General features: G+C 37.4%; 1 protein-coding gene across 3 annotated transcripts in view; it reads right to left on the bottom strand.

The window, feature by feature from the left end:
- The window catches only part of tafa5a (TAFA chemokine like family member 5a), a 135,086-nt gene that overhangs the window by 81,493 nt on the left and 35,536 nt on the right, over positions 1-18,057 (bottom strand). The window contains exon 1 of one of the 3 annotated variants that reach the window (XM_058417544.1): positions 4,068-4,958. The exons of the other annotated variants lie outside the window; for them this stretch is intronic. Coding sequence (XP_058273527.1) covers positions 4,068-4,158 — 91 coding nt within the window. The 5' untranslated portion in view covers positions 4,159-4,958. Of the gene's footprint in view, positions 1-4,067; positions 4,959-18,057 lie in introns of those variants that run through there. 3 annotated transcript variants of the gene reach the window in all.

Genomic DNA, 18,057 nt, shown 5'->3' with positions numbered 1-18,057 from the left:
CATAAGGGGGACAGTTTTTTCACAGATTTTATTTACCCTCTCTGGTGTGATTAGTAAACTGACAGCACGGCTTATTTATAGAAAAGTCAACAACAAAAACAGATTGTGTACAGACAAATAGATTAGACGAGACACATAGATGCATCCATTTATTCTCGTGAAAAATTCAAAATAGGTGTCTAATCTGTTCAAAAAAGTGGCAACATGAAGCACTGCAATGAACGATAAAAGAACTCTAAATAATTTTCAGTATATCCCTCTGGGTGAACTCTTAAAGGTGTAACCCTACAACAGATTGTTTACTTATCACACAAGGAAGCTAAGGCAGAGGAAGCAAACTCTTTTTCTAACAATTGTGAGGATTTTTTTTTAGGATCAAGCATCTTCACACCAACCCATTAGTGTAGAACAAACAATAATGTTGAACTTCAAGTAGCAGTTTGTGTACTTTATTATTATTCATTCATCTTAAGTAACTGCTTTTGGTCAGTGACACATTTGGCCCTTGGGGCTCAGCAGCAGCAGCAGCTTGACAGACCTAGGATTTGAACTCACAACCTTCCAATCAGTAGTCCAACAGCTTAACCACTGAGCTAACACAGAATAAACAAAAATCTTTTTGGTAACGCTTATTACATAATGCTGTTCACTAACTTGGAAGTATGAACATGAATTTATGGAAAGTTTGAACATGCAGCAATAAACTGTCCTGACTGTGCTATATTTTTGTTTAAATACTGTAATGATGTCACAATGTGATAAAAATTTTAATCTAATACCATGAGACACAGAAAGCACTATGACCCAGAGGTTTTCCAGACAAATGTGCTAATCCTCTAAAATCCTCTGAACACAGACCTCTGTATTAGCTCTGTTTCCCAAGGCACATATTGCAGCATCTGCGTAAACATCACCACAGCTCCCTGGCCGAATAAAAAAATAAAAAAAAAAAACAATATTTTTTGCATCAACATCTTGCACTTACACCTTCCTGTCATGTAATCGCACTCAAAAACAACCCCCCAGGTGCCGATGCCAAAATCACCCAGGTTGCTGAGCTAATTCGCTGAAACTCATCACTTTGTCTTACCTCTATGGTGCATTGCTACAATGTCAGGACACAAAGCTCCAGCGGTCCTTAGAAAGAAGACTACTGCCTCAGCTTGTTTGTAGTTTGTCAAAAAAAGTGGATCTTCTAGAATGCTGGATCAAGGCAAGCCGATTTTCATGCACTTTCTTAATGGTAATAGCAGCGTACCAAACGGCAAGTGTTATCTTTATGTCACTTCAGACCAGGAAAGCACTCAAGGGGAAAAAGAACTGGCACATAGCTCAATTCTGCCCGATTTAAGCAGGTCCCAAGGAGTTGGGCTGATGAATAAGCCTACCGTGCGCAAAAGGATACAGACGTTGCTTAGTAATTATGCCACAGTTCACCAGCATTTTAACCAGCACAATTATGCAATCAGTGCCTCCCCGATGTTAATGCCAGCCTCGAAAAAAAATTAAAAAAGAGCTCTTAAAAAGGACTTCAAAATTAGAATTTACTGCAGGCTGTGTGAGATGGATTTGTTTTGTGAAAACAGCTTGACAATAAACTGAATTTTTTGATATTTTTATTCCCTGAATGAAGACATGAAGGAAATTAATTTGTCTGTGCAATGAAGATTTTAAGCAACGGCTCAGCTAAGTGAACTCTGAGATCCTTCTCATCATTTCCTATACCTATAAATATCAATACACCTCCCCAGGAAAGAAATAAACAGACTATGACTAATATAAAAAAATTTGATCTCTTTCTGTCTCGCTTAGTTATTAAGGAAAATGTTACATGTGCTTCTGTACGACTGCGGAGTTATTGCTGGAAGAAAAGAAAAGTGATTTTCTTCCTCAGATGCCTTCCTCATGCATGCCAATGAAACCTTGGAGTCTTCAATTCCTCCAGCAAAAATAAAAATCATTGTATTGCAAAACTATTGATTTCCATGCAACAATATTCAAAAGTCATTTAAAATGCCACTCTCAAAGTAATGAACTGAATTCCTGTGCGCTCTAATAGAATAGTGGCGCAGGTACAAAATAGCTGAAAGTATTGGAGTCAAGCACATTGTCTTCCTAAAGCCATATTTCATTTAGCTTTTTGAGCGTGTGCAATGTATCTCAGCACACTCCATATCATGGGCAATGACCTTGGCCAGCCAGACAAAGCGAGTGTGCTCTCACCTTCTTGCCTCATTTGCCTCAGTATAGATTTCCATGAACACATTACTTTTAAACTAGAAAAAAATCCTCCCACAGCCAGCAGCCAATAGAAGCATTAGAAGAAAGGGACATTCAAATACTTACAGACTGTGAGACATGGTAATAAATCTGAAATCAAGCCTAAAGCAGCCAGATTTTGCTTGCTTGCACAAGAATTGAGAAGTAGAACTGAAATTCGGAAAGCTGAACACTCCTTTAAAAATTCAATGCTCTATAATCCAAATAAGCACTGATAGTGTGAGGCCTAAATAGACAACTATATTTCAGTGACTGATTATGTTTAGTTCAGACCCATAAAAGAGATCTTAGAAGAAAAATATCATATATTATAATGTTTATATGGAGAGACATTCTACTACTGTTTATCTAAGCATTATACCCATCTAAAAACCTGAAATAGATTAGTCAAAAAGTTTTCTAAAAAAATCAATGATGTCCTTTTTTTTAAGCGACACAATATTCTCAGCCAGTGAGAATACCTTACTGGTGCCAGAGTGTACTCGCTCCAGATCAGCGATGCATGCAGCCATGGTTTTCCAGGATATCTGCACTGGGCCTACCTTCCCCTGTCTGCTAAAATGGTAAAACAATATGATATATTATGGCCTATCCTTCACCACTCTTTAACCTGAAAATTCATATCAGGAATGAAATGAAAACTAGAAGACAAGGCTTGATGACCAGCACAGAGCAAAATTAACAGTCGACATTATGGCTCATCCATAATCAAGTCTCTATGGTTTTGTCTGAGTCATACACACAAAATCCAACAGAAATGATTAAAGGACATTGCACATGTATTATGCTGCTGGGAAAAGCTGAGGCATTCAGATAGCTTACTGGCTAGTGTGGATAAGCCTTGCTTCCAATTATTATCTACCCCCCTGCATATCCTGGGATGTCTAAAATGAATGAAATGCATCGGAAAATGTAGAGGCTTGCTTCAACTATATGTGTAGGGAACACATAGGATTTTTACTGTTAACTATATTCAACTAAATTACTTTAATTTATTTTCTGAATGTACTGTATATACATACTGCATCGTAATTGTATATTATCAACTAAATACAATCACAATAAAAATGTTAAAGGTACATTGAGTTAAACCTAAAGAGAAAACAAAATCATTTTAAAAAAGGAGAATAGTTCTATTAATATTCGGTCTCTCCTCTTGCTCAAACAGTTCAGTTTAAGCCTCAGGTCGTGATTATGAAAAGTTCAGTGTTATGTATCAAGGGCAAATGAAACGGCCCATGAACTACTGTGGATTTTTCTGTGATAAATTTGAGTTGCACGTCAAACGAAAACGAATTAAGACCTAATGAGAAGAAATAATGGCAGTTTGACCTCGGCGTTACCCTTAAACTAGACTCTAGTGCCATCTATTGAAGAAAGCAACCTATAAATCACTTTATCTGCAAGCGTGAACTCTTCATCTCCTCCCAAACTGACGCAGGCAATTCTTGGAAATTATTTACCAATTCGCCGCGGTGCGTAAAAGTCCGTCATGCATATCTATCAAATACAGTGCGTTTGCAATTGCTTTTATCATGACATCATATATGTGAGTAGCAATAAAACATCACTGTTAGCGCCAGGAATATCTGAAAACATGACATGTTCCCACAGATAATGACGCGAATACACATTTCCTCCGAAATGGAGATCTGTACATAATGATCGCATAACACAGCCCGAGGACAGAGGAGAAACTGACATGGCAGTTGACAGGGTAAGAAAAGGAAAAGGGGGGGGCATTACTGCATGCATATGAAGGAAAAATAAAGTACTAGCAGGTTTACCTTCTTTGAGGAAGCGCGAGTGGAGAAAGAGCACGAGGGAACAGCAGAGCGCCGCTCCCGCCAAAGCCCACGCGACCCGCACGAGCTGCATGGCGGCGGCGCAATTCTCACACACCCGGAGAGGCTTCACACAGCCAACCGCGCTCCCATCCTTCTCCCATAGAAGCGAAAAAAACAATATTAACAGTAGTAACAGTAATGGAAACCAACGTGAGATCCCTTCCGCGCGCTTCGGATAGAATGAAGGAAGAGAATCCCGTTGCTCCTCAGTTGCTGAAAAGCGGTGATGTGTTATTCAAACCCGGAGGGCGTAAAATTTCCCACGGTGGGCTATTTCCCCTCCAGCTGCAGTCTGAGCTCTCTCTCTCTCTTTCTCTCTCTCTCTCTCTCTCTCTCTCTCTCTATCGTGCCTTAAGCACTGTGATGCACCATCATGTCGCTTTGCTGCATCCTCTCTCTCTCTCTCTCTCTCTCTCTCTCTCTCTCTCTCGCTCTCTCTCTCTCTCTCCCCAAACTCTCCACGCACTGTTTTACGCACGACGCTGCTCTTTCCCCAACAGCGCTATTTTTTCTGTCATTAATCACGAGTTTGTCAAATGACTTCGGCAACAAAGAACAGACGTCGTTCCTGAGTTCTTTCTCATATTTGCGCCGAATTCGGTGCCGCTCGAGCTGAATCAAAGTGAAGTGAACAGCGCGTGCCTCCGCGCCTGTTCGCGTCCGTGTCCGGGTTTGCTCCTCGCTTCTCAACAAGCGCGCGCACAGACGCGACTTTTTCTCTTCTCGCCCCTGCTGACGTCATCACGCCCCCCCATCACCGTGAGTGTGGAGGCGGCGGATGCGAGAAGGAGGAACACAGCGCAGAGACATCTCCCAGCTAAACACGCCGGCGTTGGATTAACTCTCAGTGTTAACATGCACACTGGCTAAATTCACATCTACAGTGTGGAACAGAGCGCATTAACACATACAGTGCCGAATTAACACCTTCAACTCTTCCAGGGTTGAGTGAACTCTAATAGTGCTGAATTAACACACAGCTAATTACATCTGATCGTTTGAAATTTACAGCAACGGCTTTAAATGGACTCACATTTGGAGACTGAGTAACTGTTGAATTAATTCCAAGAGTGAAGCTTAGAAGAGGTTATTTTTATTCTCCTACAAATGCCATCTTACATCTTCTTAAGTACTGGAAAACATTTGGTGATCTTTTTGGTTGTTTGTGAACAACGAATAAAATGTCATGTTTATATTTATATTTTTAGAAATGTAATTTAAATATTCTATTTTCATGATTTCTAATCATCAACAAAGTTTATCACCAGTTGCTCTATCAGTTATAAGAGCCTGTACCACAAAACATCCACAATAACATATTAGCTAGATGAAAACTTATGCAACAAGTCATTTTAACTTATTATAAAATAATTATTTTAGTGTAAAAATATATATTTTATTTACTTTCATTGGTCATTTATATCAAAGGATATATTCATTCATTCATTCATTCATCGTTAGTAACTGCTGTATCCTGGTCACGTTTGTGATCATTCCAAAGCTTATCACAAGAACAACTGCAGTATGTCCAGTGCATCACAAAGCACCACAAACACACACACACACACACACACACATTCACATCTATAGTCAATTTAGTGTAGCCGGTCAACCTGCTGGAAAATGGGAAAACACTAAAAAACCCAGAAGAAATCCACGTTGGATCAGTGCAATGCTACCTGCTAAACCTTCATACCACCCTCTTTGTACATATAAAGAAATGTCCTCAACAGTTTGTATTTGCTATGTTCCATATTGCTGTGATTGATTGTTCCTGATATGAATGTGCTTAACTATAGCCATTGCCAAAGTTCCTTTGTCACTGTTCTTACATAGTTCTGCCTTCTATTGCATAATTCAAATCAGTTTGTTCAAGGAGTTTACCCTTATGCCTAGTGTACAATACCCCCTCTAAGAAACACTCTTATAATCAATGATAGTTTCTTATTTCCTAAATAGTATTGGCCATTTTAACGTACAAAATATAACTTCAGTCAGTGTATAGCATAACCAACCACAATGAAAGTTATCCACAACTTTAATTCAGGAGAAAATAAAATAACTCCTCGACGTGACTTTTGAGAGGTCACCTTATATCAAGGGTAATTTGTATCAATCACAGTCCCAGCGGTACACTAAGTCCCACCGGCATACTGAACAGAATGGCATACTGAGCCAATCAGCAGCAAAAAAAAATGCTTAACTAGGGGGCAATAATATGCAAGCCTAGTGCAATAGACACAGTATTGTCAGTATAGTGGTTTAGGCATCTCATTTGGTAGCAATTACCATTGTTTACAATGAGGCAATCCATGCTTAATTCCTCTACAATGGCTGGAAACACCATACTCAATCCACCTCTCGAGCGCTGTGATCCATCACTGTGCCAGACAGCAATTAACGGAGACCTGTCCAGGAAGTGATGACATGGGTTGGCGAAAGCATGTTCGTTACATTAAATGTGGTGAATATATTCAGGATGCCAGTGAGCACCCTTCCTTCTTCCTTAATATGACTCATAGTGACACCTACACAAGCCTGCAGCTTCAGCAGTGAGGAACCTTTACAGTGTCCTAAGCTGAAGGAGCTACATCTACTCATTTATTCATCTGGATTATAATTATATATCCATATAATTTTTCAGTTGGAGGTAATCGTTTCACTTGGTTTGGTTTTTGTTTGATGAAAAAGACAGAAAGAAGAAGCAAACTAGACATGGGCTGTCAGTGTTACCTTGCGTACAAGTTCAATTTGATTTTAGATCTCTTGCCCAGCGACATCATATGTCTTGGTTCTTCCTTGCCAAGTGTATTAGATGGCAAACATGCAATGGACAGTACCCCCAATTTTTCACTTTACGTTTCTTTTTCCACAGACCACTGTTCATGTTAAATAGCAAGCTTGGCAGCTGTTCTAGATTCCTCCAATGAAAGTCTCTGGGAAGGTGAATGCCATGCATGGAAGCACTGTACCACAGTTACACAATAGTGTCTCAACTCTACAGTTCCCAAGCACAATACCTTTATCATTGAAATAATGAAAGAAACAACACTGCCTGAAATGAAAAGAGCATGTTGCCTTCTACGTTGTTGTGTACTGCAATACCGCTTTACTAATTCCTATTCACAGATACTGTATGCTTAAGATTTTTTTTGTGTTTCAGAAAAACCTTTATGTCTTTGTTTAGCTATTGTGAAGATAATGTTAGGTATACAGAAATAAAAATAAAAATGTAATGATAGCAACTCTAATAATCACAATTGTAGAAGAAGTTGGAATTGTGTAGAAGCTAAATGGGTGACTGCATTATTTAGGAAGCTTACAAACAGTTGATATTAATCTTAGAGCCAAAGTTGGTGGCTGCCCCAATTCAGTCAGAGAAACACACTCTTAGACTCTCAGTGCATACAAAAGACATTTACAGAGAGAGGAAATGCCTCCGAGTGTTAAAATTAAACTTTTCAAATAGTTAAAAAATGTTTCAATCATTCAGTTACTTTTAGTATGTAGTTTATAAGCAGGTCATAGTGATAAAAATAGAGATTATTGCCTTTTTAAATTTGTACTGTAAATCCTGCATGCCACTTTAAACAGCCAAAGCTCTATTTCGTTACAAGTAGGCAAGACTCACTGTTTAATTCCGGTAAACTGTAAAAGTAATATATATAGTAATAGCGTATATATCTGAAGACAAAAAACAAAAACGATAACGCTTGACAGTGTATGAATAACCGTGCAAAAATACCTGAATTCATATGTATTTAAATATGGCCTAATGATGAGGTTAAGGCATGTACTAACCACAAACTATGGTCTTATGAATTCATCTGTGAATAACATCTTAAGGACATATTTTGAATTTCCCTTTGGGATGAATAAAGTATCTATCTATCTATCTATCTATCTATCTATCTATCTATCTATCTATCTATCTATCTATCTATCTATCTATCTATCAATCAAACTAATTCATAAGACTGGATAAGTCTTATCTCATTTATCTATAAGATAAGTCTTAGCTCAAGTAGCTTAAGTATTCTTAGCATATTTAGTTCATATTTAAGCACGTTTTAATTCAGGTACCAGTGCATGATTATTCATATACTGTTATTGTCAAAGTGCTACTGTTTTTGTTTCTTTGTCTTCAGATACACGGTATATGTTTCATATATAGGTATTGTAATGTGTTACCAAAAACATTCTTTCACTTTTATTTTTCAAACCTTGTGATAAAAGTAAGGCTGAAGCACAAAGTGTGCCTGAAAGTATTTAATTCAATTCAATTGAGTTTGTCACAAAGCAGCTTTAGAGGAATCCAGACGCTAATTTGATCCCTACTGAGCAAGCCAAAAGCAACAGAAGTACAGAAAACCTTCCTGAGATGACATGAAGAAGAAAGCTTAAAAGGAACCAGATGCAAAGGTCTTCTTCTGGGTAATAGTGAATGGGGGATTATATTCATCGCAGTTGTAAAGCATAAACGCAAACAATACTAGCTATGTCAATAAAATCCTCATTATGAGCATATATTAAATAAAAGTTCTAGATTCTGAGAAAAGCAGCGGTTCAGAGGTACAATATCCATGTGAGTTTATTCACTGTAGCAATGGGGAAACTTGAGCATTATCTGCTTTTGGAAGTATAGTCTTTAGGGTATGCATGTGAGACTATTCACACCATGATTGCATAAATCTGATACAACTAGCAGGGAGACTACTATATGTAGTGCCTTTTGAAGCTTTTCAGCCCTTAGCTTTCCACAGAGCACTCTCCGTTTAACATAGCTCGTTCCTTTTTACAGAGCCTGAGCATAATAGATAGATGTGGTCAAGGAGAAATCTTACCATCTCCTAAATTGGGCCCAAAATCTTTAATGCGGAAGAGTGATGGAGTTTTATGCCTACCAGTAGTCCTGAGCAGACCAGGGATAGTAATGAGGAATGAGGAGTGGCATGAACAGGGTCCAAGAAATGAAATAGCTGAAGGAGATACTATTATACATTTTTTAATTGAGATTAGCAGATATTAGTTATGCGAAAATATACTGTGTAAGAGTGATTTACAACCCATAACAAAAAGTCTGTTATTTTGTCAAGGCAAAATATTAAAAAGCACAGTAATGTTCGAAGCAGATAATAGAATGTAGGAAGATTTTTACAGAATGAACATATTTGTATACCACTGAGCTACAAGGTTCTTTCCCATTGAGGTGGCATATTATGTGCAATATAAATGTCCAAATAATTAAAGCCTCTAAGGAATAGATGAAAGAAAACTGAACAGATTGCGCAAAATAATAAGCTAACTGTGGAATATTACTGTTTTGTTAGTTATAGCCAGAAAAAAAGAAATATTTAAAAAAGCATATGAGGGGTATATTATAAGCAACGAAATGTAAAACATCTGAAGCTCAGAACAACAAGACATCTTTGAATTTCAATGGGAAAAGGCTAAGCTGTTTTAAGCACTGTAGCATGAAGAGAAAATCATTTTTGAGTTAGTTAGTATACATCCCATGTAGTTCATACACAGATACATGCATATATTCAACAATCCAGATATTTCTAAATAGGATACAAGGGTATACAAATTTAAGAGGGTACCAGGGTCATAATATCTGAGGAATATCTCATGGATAAAAATATCTGTCTATCAATAGCTGAAAAATTACTGTTGAGCATTTTTATTATTTTAATGGCATAAAGAATGATGTGGGGCAAACTGTTACATATACAAAATGAAAAGGCAAAGAGGCAGCTGCATTTGTTTTCCAAATTTGTGTAAGTGTTTGAAATCTGTAATATCTTACTAGTTTCATGCCATGTTTACTCTGAATAAGAAACAATTTAAGCAAAAAAACTGTCTTTTGTTCAAACCCCAAACAATGAACTTACAGTTGTTGTATATCCTTTTGTACAATGAAACTTGTGAAACAAAGTTGTTTAGTATACCCAATTTTAGTTATCCTTTAAAAAGAACTTTGGAAAAATGATAGAGTAAATCAAAAATGCTAACATAATTAACACACCTTGTTTACTTTAATTATACCAACAACTCTTTCAAAGATTTCTTGCATGCCTTCTCAGTCACTGCTGATGGTAGTGTGAATACATCAGCAAGGTAATATTACTCACGTTGTATGTATAATCAAAACAGGCAGCTGGAATCTATAATCTGGGCTAGAAAGAAATCAGCCTCAGCACCTCACTTTTTCATACCATTCTGTGCATTTTTTGCACAATCACTGTGTACTTCAAATAATCTGTAAATAAAAGCTTATGCTGATGTTTCTTTGTCTTTAAAAGACAGTTGGGCTTAGCCCTGTCTGTGCATTTATACCAGTCGACTTAAGAGCATTCAGATAGAATAGCATGGAGCAGTAGTTTTCAAGGGGAATGCACCGACCATTCAAACCTTCCACATCTGTATTAAAGCATGAAATAGGGCACGAAGATCTAAATTTAGGTTTATACTTCTCTGGCTTTTAAATCAGGCAGGTAGCGAATTGAATCAAAGTAGAACTCCCGACTGTATTGAGTTCTCAAACACATCAAAAAGTCGAGTTGCAAGTCGGTTAGAGAAACTTCTTAAAGAACTCAGCTGGGAGGCTACTCGGCCCTGGAGCCTTCCCGGTTAGCATTGATTTAATTACTTCTAAGATTTCATCAAGTCAGAAGCTTCCAGATCCGTCACTCAATAGCTGATATTTTAGGTTTAAGAAGGCTCTTTCATATTTTTGTCGTCTTTGCTCCTCTAGCAGTTTCCTCTAAGTGCCATCTTTGCTATCCGCTTGCTCCTCTAAGTTGAAAAGTGTTGCTTATTTCTAAAGTGCAGCAGTGTTCATAATAAACTGGCCAGCGTGAGAACGCATGAGAGGGCGTGACGGAGAGAGACTCTGTGTGTGTGTTTGTGTGTGTTTGCATGCTCTATGTATAGCATTATGTCTGTGTCACTCATTATGTTTTTCCATTTCACCTGGCAGTATCATGCTCTGACTGTGACTTTTTTTTCCCCCTCTCTCCTCTGGTCCGTCTGGCAATGTGGTACATATCATGTATGAGTTTTACAGCCTCTGAGCCCCTGATCATCTTAATCCGTTCTGTAATAAATCTGTAATTTTATCTGACTTTAGGCAAAGGCACACAGGAATAATGTTTGTCTATTTTATGTCATTTATAATATACGTATATTTTTGCAACTGACTGCCAATTTGCATTTAAAACACAGTAGATGATTCAGCCTCTGATTACACATATCAGAGTGTCTCATAAATGTATGAGAATCTATTGCCTCTGATACATCGGCACAGGATCTCAGAGGCACAGAGAGTTTCGCTTTTGCAAAGAATGAAAAGTGAGCCTGGAAATCTGACAGAAAACTAGTTTTAAACCTACAACAGACGTGGCTAGAAATCACAACAGGAGACAGTTGCTTTCAGAGTGGGGTGAAATAATTTCACTACAAAAAAAAGAACAAATCTGTGGAGCATGAAAAGAGAAGATTTCCATTTGTCAGGATATTCACATTTAGTGATGAGAGACAAAGTGTGAAAGATTTTGTTAGGAGCTCAACAAGCCTTGCTGTAATTACACCTTTAATCAACTTAATATAGAAAAAAAAAATTATACACTGCTTTAAATCTGAGACATAAACATGACGCAGACCAGTATTAGTGACTCTACTCCTTTTTATTAGTGACAATTTATCAGAAAATGGTTATAAAATACAATGCCTATCTTTGTAATAAAACAGCTGCTCTTTCATTGATTTTTTTTTTTTTAATAAAAAAAAGAAAAAAATCTAAATGGAAATCTTGGTTGTTCTATACATTTTGCAAGTTACACTGATCACATACAGATGGATGAGAAATTAAAAGAAAAACGTGAATAAATGAGCAGAAAAACATCGAGTGCAGATGCTTCACGACAGGTGTGCAGCATGACAGAATTAAGCAATTAGCATCCTACCCGGCTCTGTGGTATGTTTAAAATCTTGAACAGAGTTAGTTGACCTCTATTTTAGTTCAAGAGAAAAACGATCTTTGAATAAGGGTTCATTATTGGGGTGTGGATAGCAGAAGCTCGGGTGTGTAAAAATAGGCACAGTGACTAACGTTTGCAATTAGATCTATCGGAAAAGGCTTAGGAAATAAAGTTGTGAATGGTGGTCGAAAGCATAGATCTTAGAAGCAGATATTCAATAATTGCGATGCTCGTATTTTGTATAATTAGTATGATAAGTAAGAAAAAAACAAAAAAACACAGAACGTTGATGCACAATGTTTCGGTGAGATTAGCCAATCCACTATATTGGGAGAGATATTATAACAGGATTGCAGGGTTGATCGCTGATCAGCTTCATCTTACATTTATATTTCTAGTATTTGGCAGACACCCTTATCCAGAGTGGCTTACATTTTATGTCATTTCTACAGCTGAGCAATTGAGGGTTAAGGGCTTTACTCAAGGGCCCAGCAGTGGCAGTTTGGTGGACCTGGGGTTTGAACTCACAACCTTACATTCAGTAATCCAACACCTTAACCACTAAGATACAACATCCATCATTACCATTGCCATCATGATGGTCTCTTCTAGCATGACTCCGCCCCCATTCACAGGATACCAGAGCTCACTGAATGCTTTCATGAGTTGGAAAATGATCATAAAAATCATCATCTGTGTACGAGAAGCTTTGTGCATACGTTTCTACGCAGTGAATTTGATTTATCAAGATATTGTTGCGTGTGATGATGTGTGCTGTGCTCTAATTTACTCAGAAGTGGGAAGGTGAACCTTTTGGAATTGTTTCATTTTTGACAGGAATGCACTTGAGCCGCAAAGATAGCAAAACTCTCAGTAGCTACTGCTATAGATTTAACAATAACAATAAATGAAGACTGGTGTTAACGGCATAACTGATTTGAACGTAAATAACTGCTAGTTTGTTGACTGGTGATGCTAGGAGCAGTCATGATGTGGATGTCACATGCATAACCTGAGTGAGAATTCCTAGAATGTTTCCTGGAATAGACTCACTGACCATGCATATACAGAAACGCCTAATCATAGATAAGTTTAATGATGTCTAAACTCATTATGAGGAACTCCCATCCTACTTACTGTCAATCATGTCAGCATAATAGACAGTTATTGCTGACTGCTCTGTTCATGACAGGTGACACAGATGAATTGTACAGTAAAATCTATGAAAGGCTCATCTAAAGAATGACTGGGATGGTGTAGACGATGGCTTATCTTACGCAGCTTTGCTAAAAAAGAAACATGTTTTTAAGGACTTCTTTACTGAAAAGCATCAGTCGATTTCATTTGCCCAGTGCGATTTTAGCTGGTCTCTGGCAGCAACTCGACCCACTTTTGGAGAGGCAACAAAAGGTATGCATTCATTACAAATCCAAATATGGCAGCAGAAACCACAACAATAATGAGGGATTTTCACACCATCACAGTTTTTTCTAGAATGTAACTAGGGCAGCTATACACACGTAACCATAAAGTCTCAAGAAATTCATAAAAGTGAAATGAAAAGGCTAGTCCGTTACTGTACTCATAACTTGAGATACAGCTGAGCTTCACCAAGTGGCCCAGAGGAACAGACTTGTTTTTGCAGATCAGACTTTAATTCAGCACAGTGATATTAAATATGACTAGTTTATTTTATTTCTTAATTATAACAAACTATTTGTAAAAATCTGGCAAAAGAAAACATTTAAATTTTGCTCTACATTATTATATTTAACAATTGGGAAGCATGGTGGCTTAATGGTTGGCATGTTTACCTCACACATCCAGGGTTGGGGGTTCGATTAAACCACAGTGTGTGTAGTCTGAATGTTCTCCTTTGCTTTGGGGGTTTCCTCTGAGTGTCCCAGTCCAAAGACATGCACTGTAAGCTGACTGGCATCTCTAAATTGTCTAGAGTGTGTGAATGGGTGTGTGTGTGTGATTGTGCCCTGTGATTGGTTGGCACCCTGTCCAGGGTGCCCCACCCCCACCTCATACCCTGGGATAGACTCCAGACTCGCTGCAACCCTGTGTAAAATAAGCAGTACAGAAAATATAGATGTTAAAGCTATAAAAGTATCTTTACGTCTTTTGTTGGTGAAGTTTGTTTTTTTCTCTACAACAAGCAATACTACAAGGACCTTTTAAAGTGAAGCTGTTTACCATGTATAGAGATTTGGGGTGTTTATGTAAATAAGTGTGACTGTGCACGACCAGAACAATTTAGGATGTGTCCAGTGCATACAGCTGTAAATAATAAATCTCCATTTTTTAGTCCATGCTGCTGATTCGAATTCAAAGAATAAGAAATTGTTCTTCAGAAGAAAGAATAAGAAATTGTTCTTGCTTTTTTTAATCAAAGGGAACCCATCCACGTATTCAATCCACATATTCACCTATAGGAGACTGTAGAGTGAGTTCTTAGACAGTATCTCCACCACCACAGACAAATGTTTGATAGATTTGTGCTCATGACTTCAGTACAGTTCCAAAGACATCTAGAGTCTATAACAAGGCACACTGAAGCTGACTCATGTTAGCCAAGCACCTTAGAAAGACATTTCTTTTTTCCTATAATTTGTCTTCCATCTTGTAAGTATAGATGGTTCCTATAGGAGAGATTGTTTTCCTTCATTTTCTTTAGCTGCCTGATCTTTAATGAGAAAAGATTCTAGCTCATTTGATCAATACGTTCATGCCAACAGCATTCTACGTTATCATCGGAAATCTCTGTCTAATCTAATGGGTAATCTAGTCAGTGCTGTTTTGCTCGAAGTAAAAGTATTGAAAGAAAACTTAACTCACCATTTAAACAGGGGCAGAAACAAACCCTAATAAAAAAGCACATAAACATAAGTATTCTAGCATAAGTATTTTCTACCAGTCAAGAGAGCTGCACAATATATAATCACAAAGACCATTCTGACGTGTCTCAAGTCAGACGATATTTCAGCTAAGCTATAACAGCATGTGAAACAACGACACTCATTTTTCATTCAGCATATTACAAATACTTATATTTTTGCTTTACATTAGCCACTATTCAACTGTCCCTGAATTCTGAAAGCCATTTTGTCAAACCCTGTGTGCATGACAAACCTCTTCATGTTGTTAGGCTTAACAAGTAGATGGCAGGTCTGGAAAAGAGGTTTGATAAAGTAAACTGTACAGTGAAATACGCACAGAGGCTGTTTCACATCCATCATTTCTGTTTCAATGGCAAGACAAAGATCTGGCCTGTTCCGATCCCATTTGTCAGAAATTTTCAAGTGTCATGCTAGACTGAATTACTGCCTATGTAGCTACGGCTCCTGCACCACTGCACAAATAAGTTTTTAAACAATGGTCAACTTGTCTGGGTTAGAAAACAAAGGATTAGCAGATGTATGTATGTATTCTGTAGATTCTGTTGAAAGACAGGGCTATTTATGGCCTGCTTTGCATGGGGTTACTCCACATCACCCTGTTGTTTGCTATTTTCCAATAAAATCATGCTGGGAAGTGTTTTATTATTTTAATGTAACACCAACAATTACAATAGTTTATTAACGAACTCTTGTTTTTCCAGAGGCCAAAAAAGTAAAATTTCCGCCTGTTTTGATGGTGCCCATGGTTAATGGCTCATATGAAATTAGGGCTTTAAGAATTTGCAGTTGTTCATAAGTATTTCTATTTTTACAGAGCCTACTAGGGGAAAAATTTTAAGAGAAAAATTCCAAAATAAATAAATAAATAAATAAATTCACACAAATGTTAATAATTTCAAACTAATTTCTGCTCTCTCAGATGCCCGACATGATTGCTCATAAGGATCTAAAAAAATTGAAGGTGTTACACTATATGCCAAAAGTTTTGGGACACCCCTCTAAATCATTGAATTCAGGTGTTGTTTTTCAGGGGTTAGGTTCGGCCCCTTAGTTCCAGTGAAAGGAACTCTTAATGCTTCAGCATACCAAGACATTTTGGACAATTTCATGCATTCAACTTTGTGGGAACAGTCTGAGGATGACCCCTTCCTGTTCCAACATGACTGCACACCAGTGTACAAAGCAAGGTCCATAAAGACATGGATGAATGAGTTTGGTGTGAAGGGACTTGACTGGCCTGCACAGAGTCCTGACCTCAACCTGATAGAACACCTTTGGGATGAATTAGAGCGGAGACTGTGAGCCAGACCTTCTCATGCAACATCAGTGTCTGACCTCACAAATGCACTTCTAGAGGAATGGTCAAAAATTCCCATAAACACACTCATAAACCTTGTGGAAAGCCTTCCCAGAAGAGTTGAAGCTGTTATAGTTACAAAGGGCGGGCCGACTCCATATTACATTCATGTGCATGTGAAGGCAGACGTCCCAAAACGTTTGGCAATATAGTATAATATAATAATCTTTAACCACTAAAATTCTGTGTCAGGTTATCCCAACAGAGGTAGAAACTGACTCAAACTGGAAGCCCAAAGTGTCCTAACATATTTTCTGTTAAAATAAAATAATTCATTTGTTTATACTGACTGAAAATGCCCAATAAGTTGATTTCCATTTTGCCAGCAGATAGCAAGAGGGTTAACAAACAACACTGAATAAATTATTAGTTATGCACAATCCATAAAACATTTTATTTAGCCCTGTCATTTCCATTATCCTCTAACACAAGGTTCCCTCATCAAGTAATGTTTTAAGTTAATAAGACATCTTGCCATGTTACTGAAATAACGCATTAGCCCTTCATTTTGAAAATTATAAACTTAAAGTTACCTTGTACCTTTGACTGTTACAAGACAGAAATTATAGATTAAATAAATTATATACTTTCTGTATAGATTAAATAAATTATATACTTTCTGTTATAGACAGAAAGCACAAAAATGCAAAATAATCATCTCCTCATAAAAAACCCTCTACAATATGAATGATTAGACACATTTTAAACCAAACCATTAGATACAGCATATCAATATAAACATGTAATCTGACACTATTGCCAGAGCTGCTGTTAGAGAAAATGATTCAACCTGAGAAATCTGACCAATCAGAATCGAGCATTTCCAAGTACTGTGGTATATGAATATTGTATTTTGCTACTCAAACAGACCAGACCAACAGTTTTCAGGAATCTGATGGGTAAATATGGATGATATGAGATTAAGCGTACTCATTCAAGCTCCTAGCCCCACATGGCACTTAACTAGAAAATAGTACTTCTGTGTTTCATCTTTTCTAAGAGTGGTTTGAATAAAATCAAAATAGCTTACAATACAAAAATTTATACTACATTAAGTAGCTCCAAATTGCGCTGAGGCTTGAGCAGTAAACAGTGGAACTATTTGTGATTTTCTTTAAATTAGCTTAAAAAACCCAGACAGAAATTAGGGACAACAGAAGGCTGCTGTATTAAGCCAGCAAAAGCTAAATGTGCTAAATGTCTGTGGAGGAATTTCTTAAGCATGTTTATTAACTGTTGCTGCCATCATTAGTGAAAGGAATAATAGCACCTCCATGGTGTTTTAATGATAGTCTAAAATTCTAACAATACGATTACGCTAACCATTCACACATGGTCTAAAAGGTTAAACACAGACAAGATGAGAGAAATCATAGCTTTCTAATAGATACCAAGATGGGAAATCAGCCCCAAAGAGGGTGTCAGTGTCTGATCCTCCTCCAGACCTTTACAAATGTAACTCATTTGCATTTCATTCATCTGCACATATATATCAGGACAAAAAAAGGGGTCTTAAAAAGCTTTAATGCATAGTCTCATTAATCAACCTCAACTCTACACAATATGCTGGCGTGTATCCCATAGGAAATTAATTCTACTCCTCTCAAATACGCCTATGTATAAGCATAAGCTTTAAACTTTTGTGCTCCTTTCATCTCACTGTTTATTCAGCTCTTTAACTGTGG

Source organism: Hemibagrus wyckioides, linkage group LG19 (genome assembly GCF_019097595.1).
Source record: "Hemibagrus wyckioides isolate EC202008001 linkage group LG19, SWU_Hwy_1.0, whole genome shotgun sequence".
Lineage (NCBI taxonomy): Eukaryota > Metazoa > Chordata > Actinopteri > Siluriformes > Bagridae > Hemibagrus > Hemibagrus wyckioides.
This window is presented reverse-complemented; position numbering and strand designations above follow the sequence as displayed.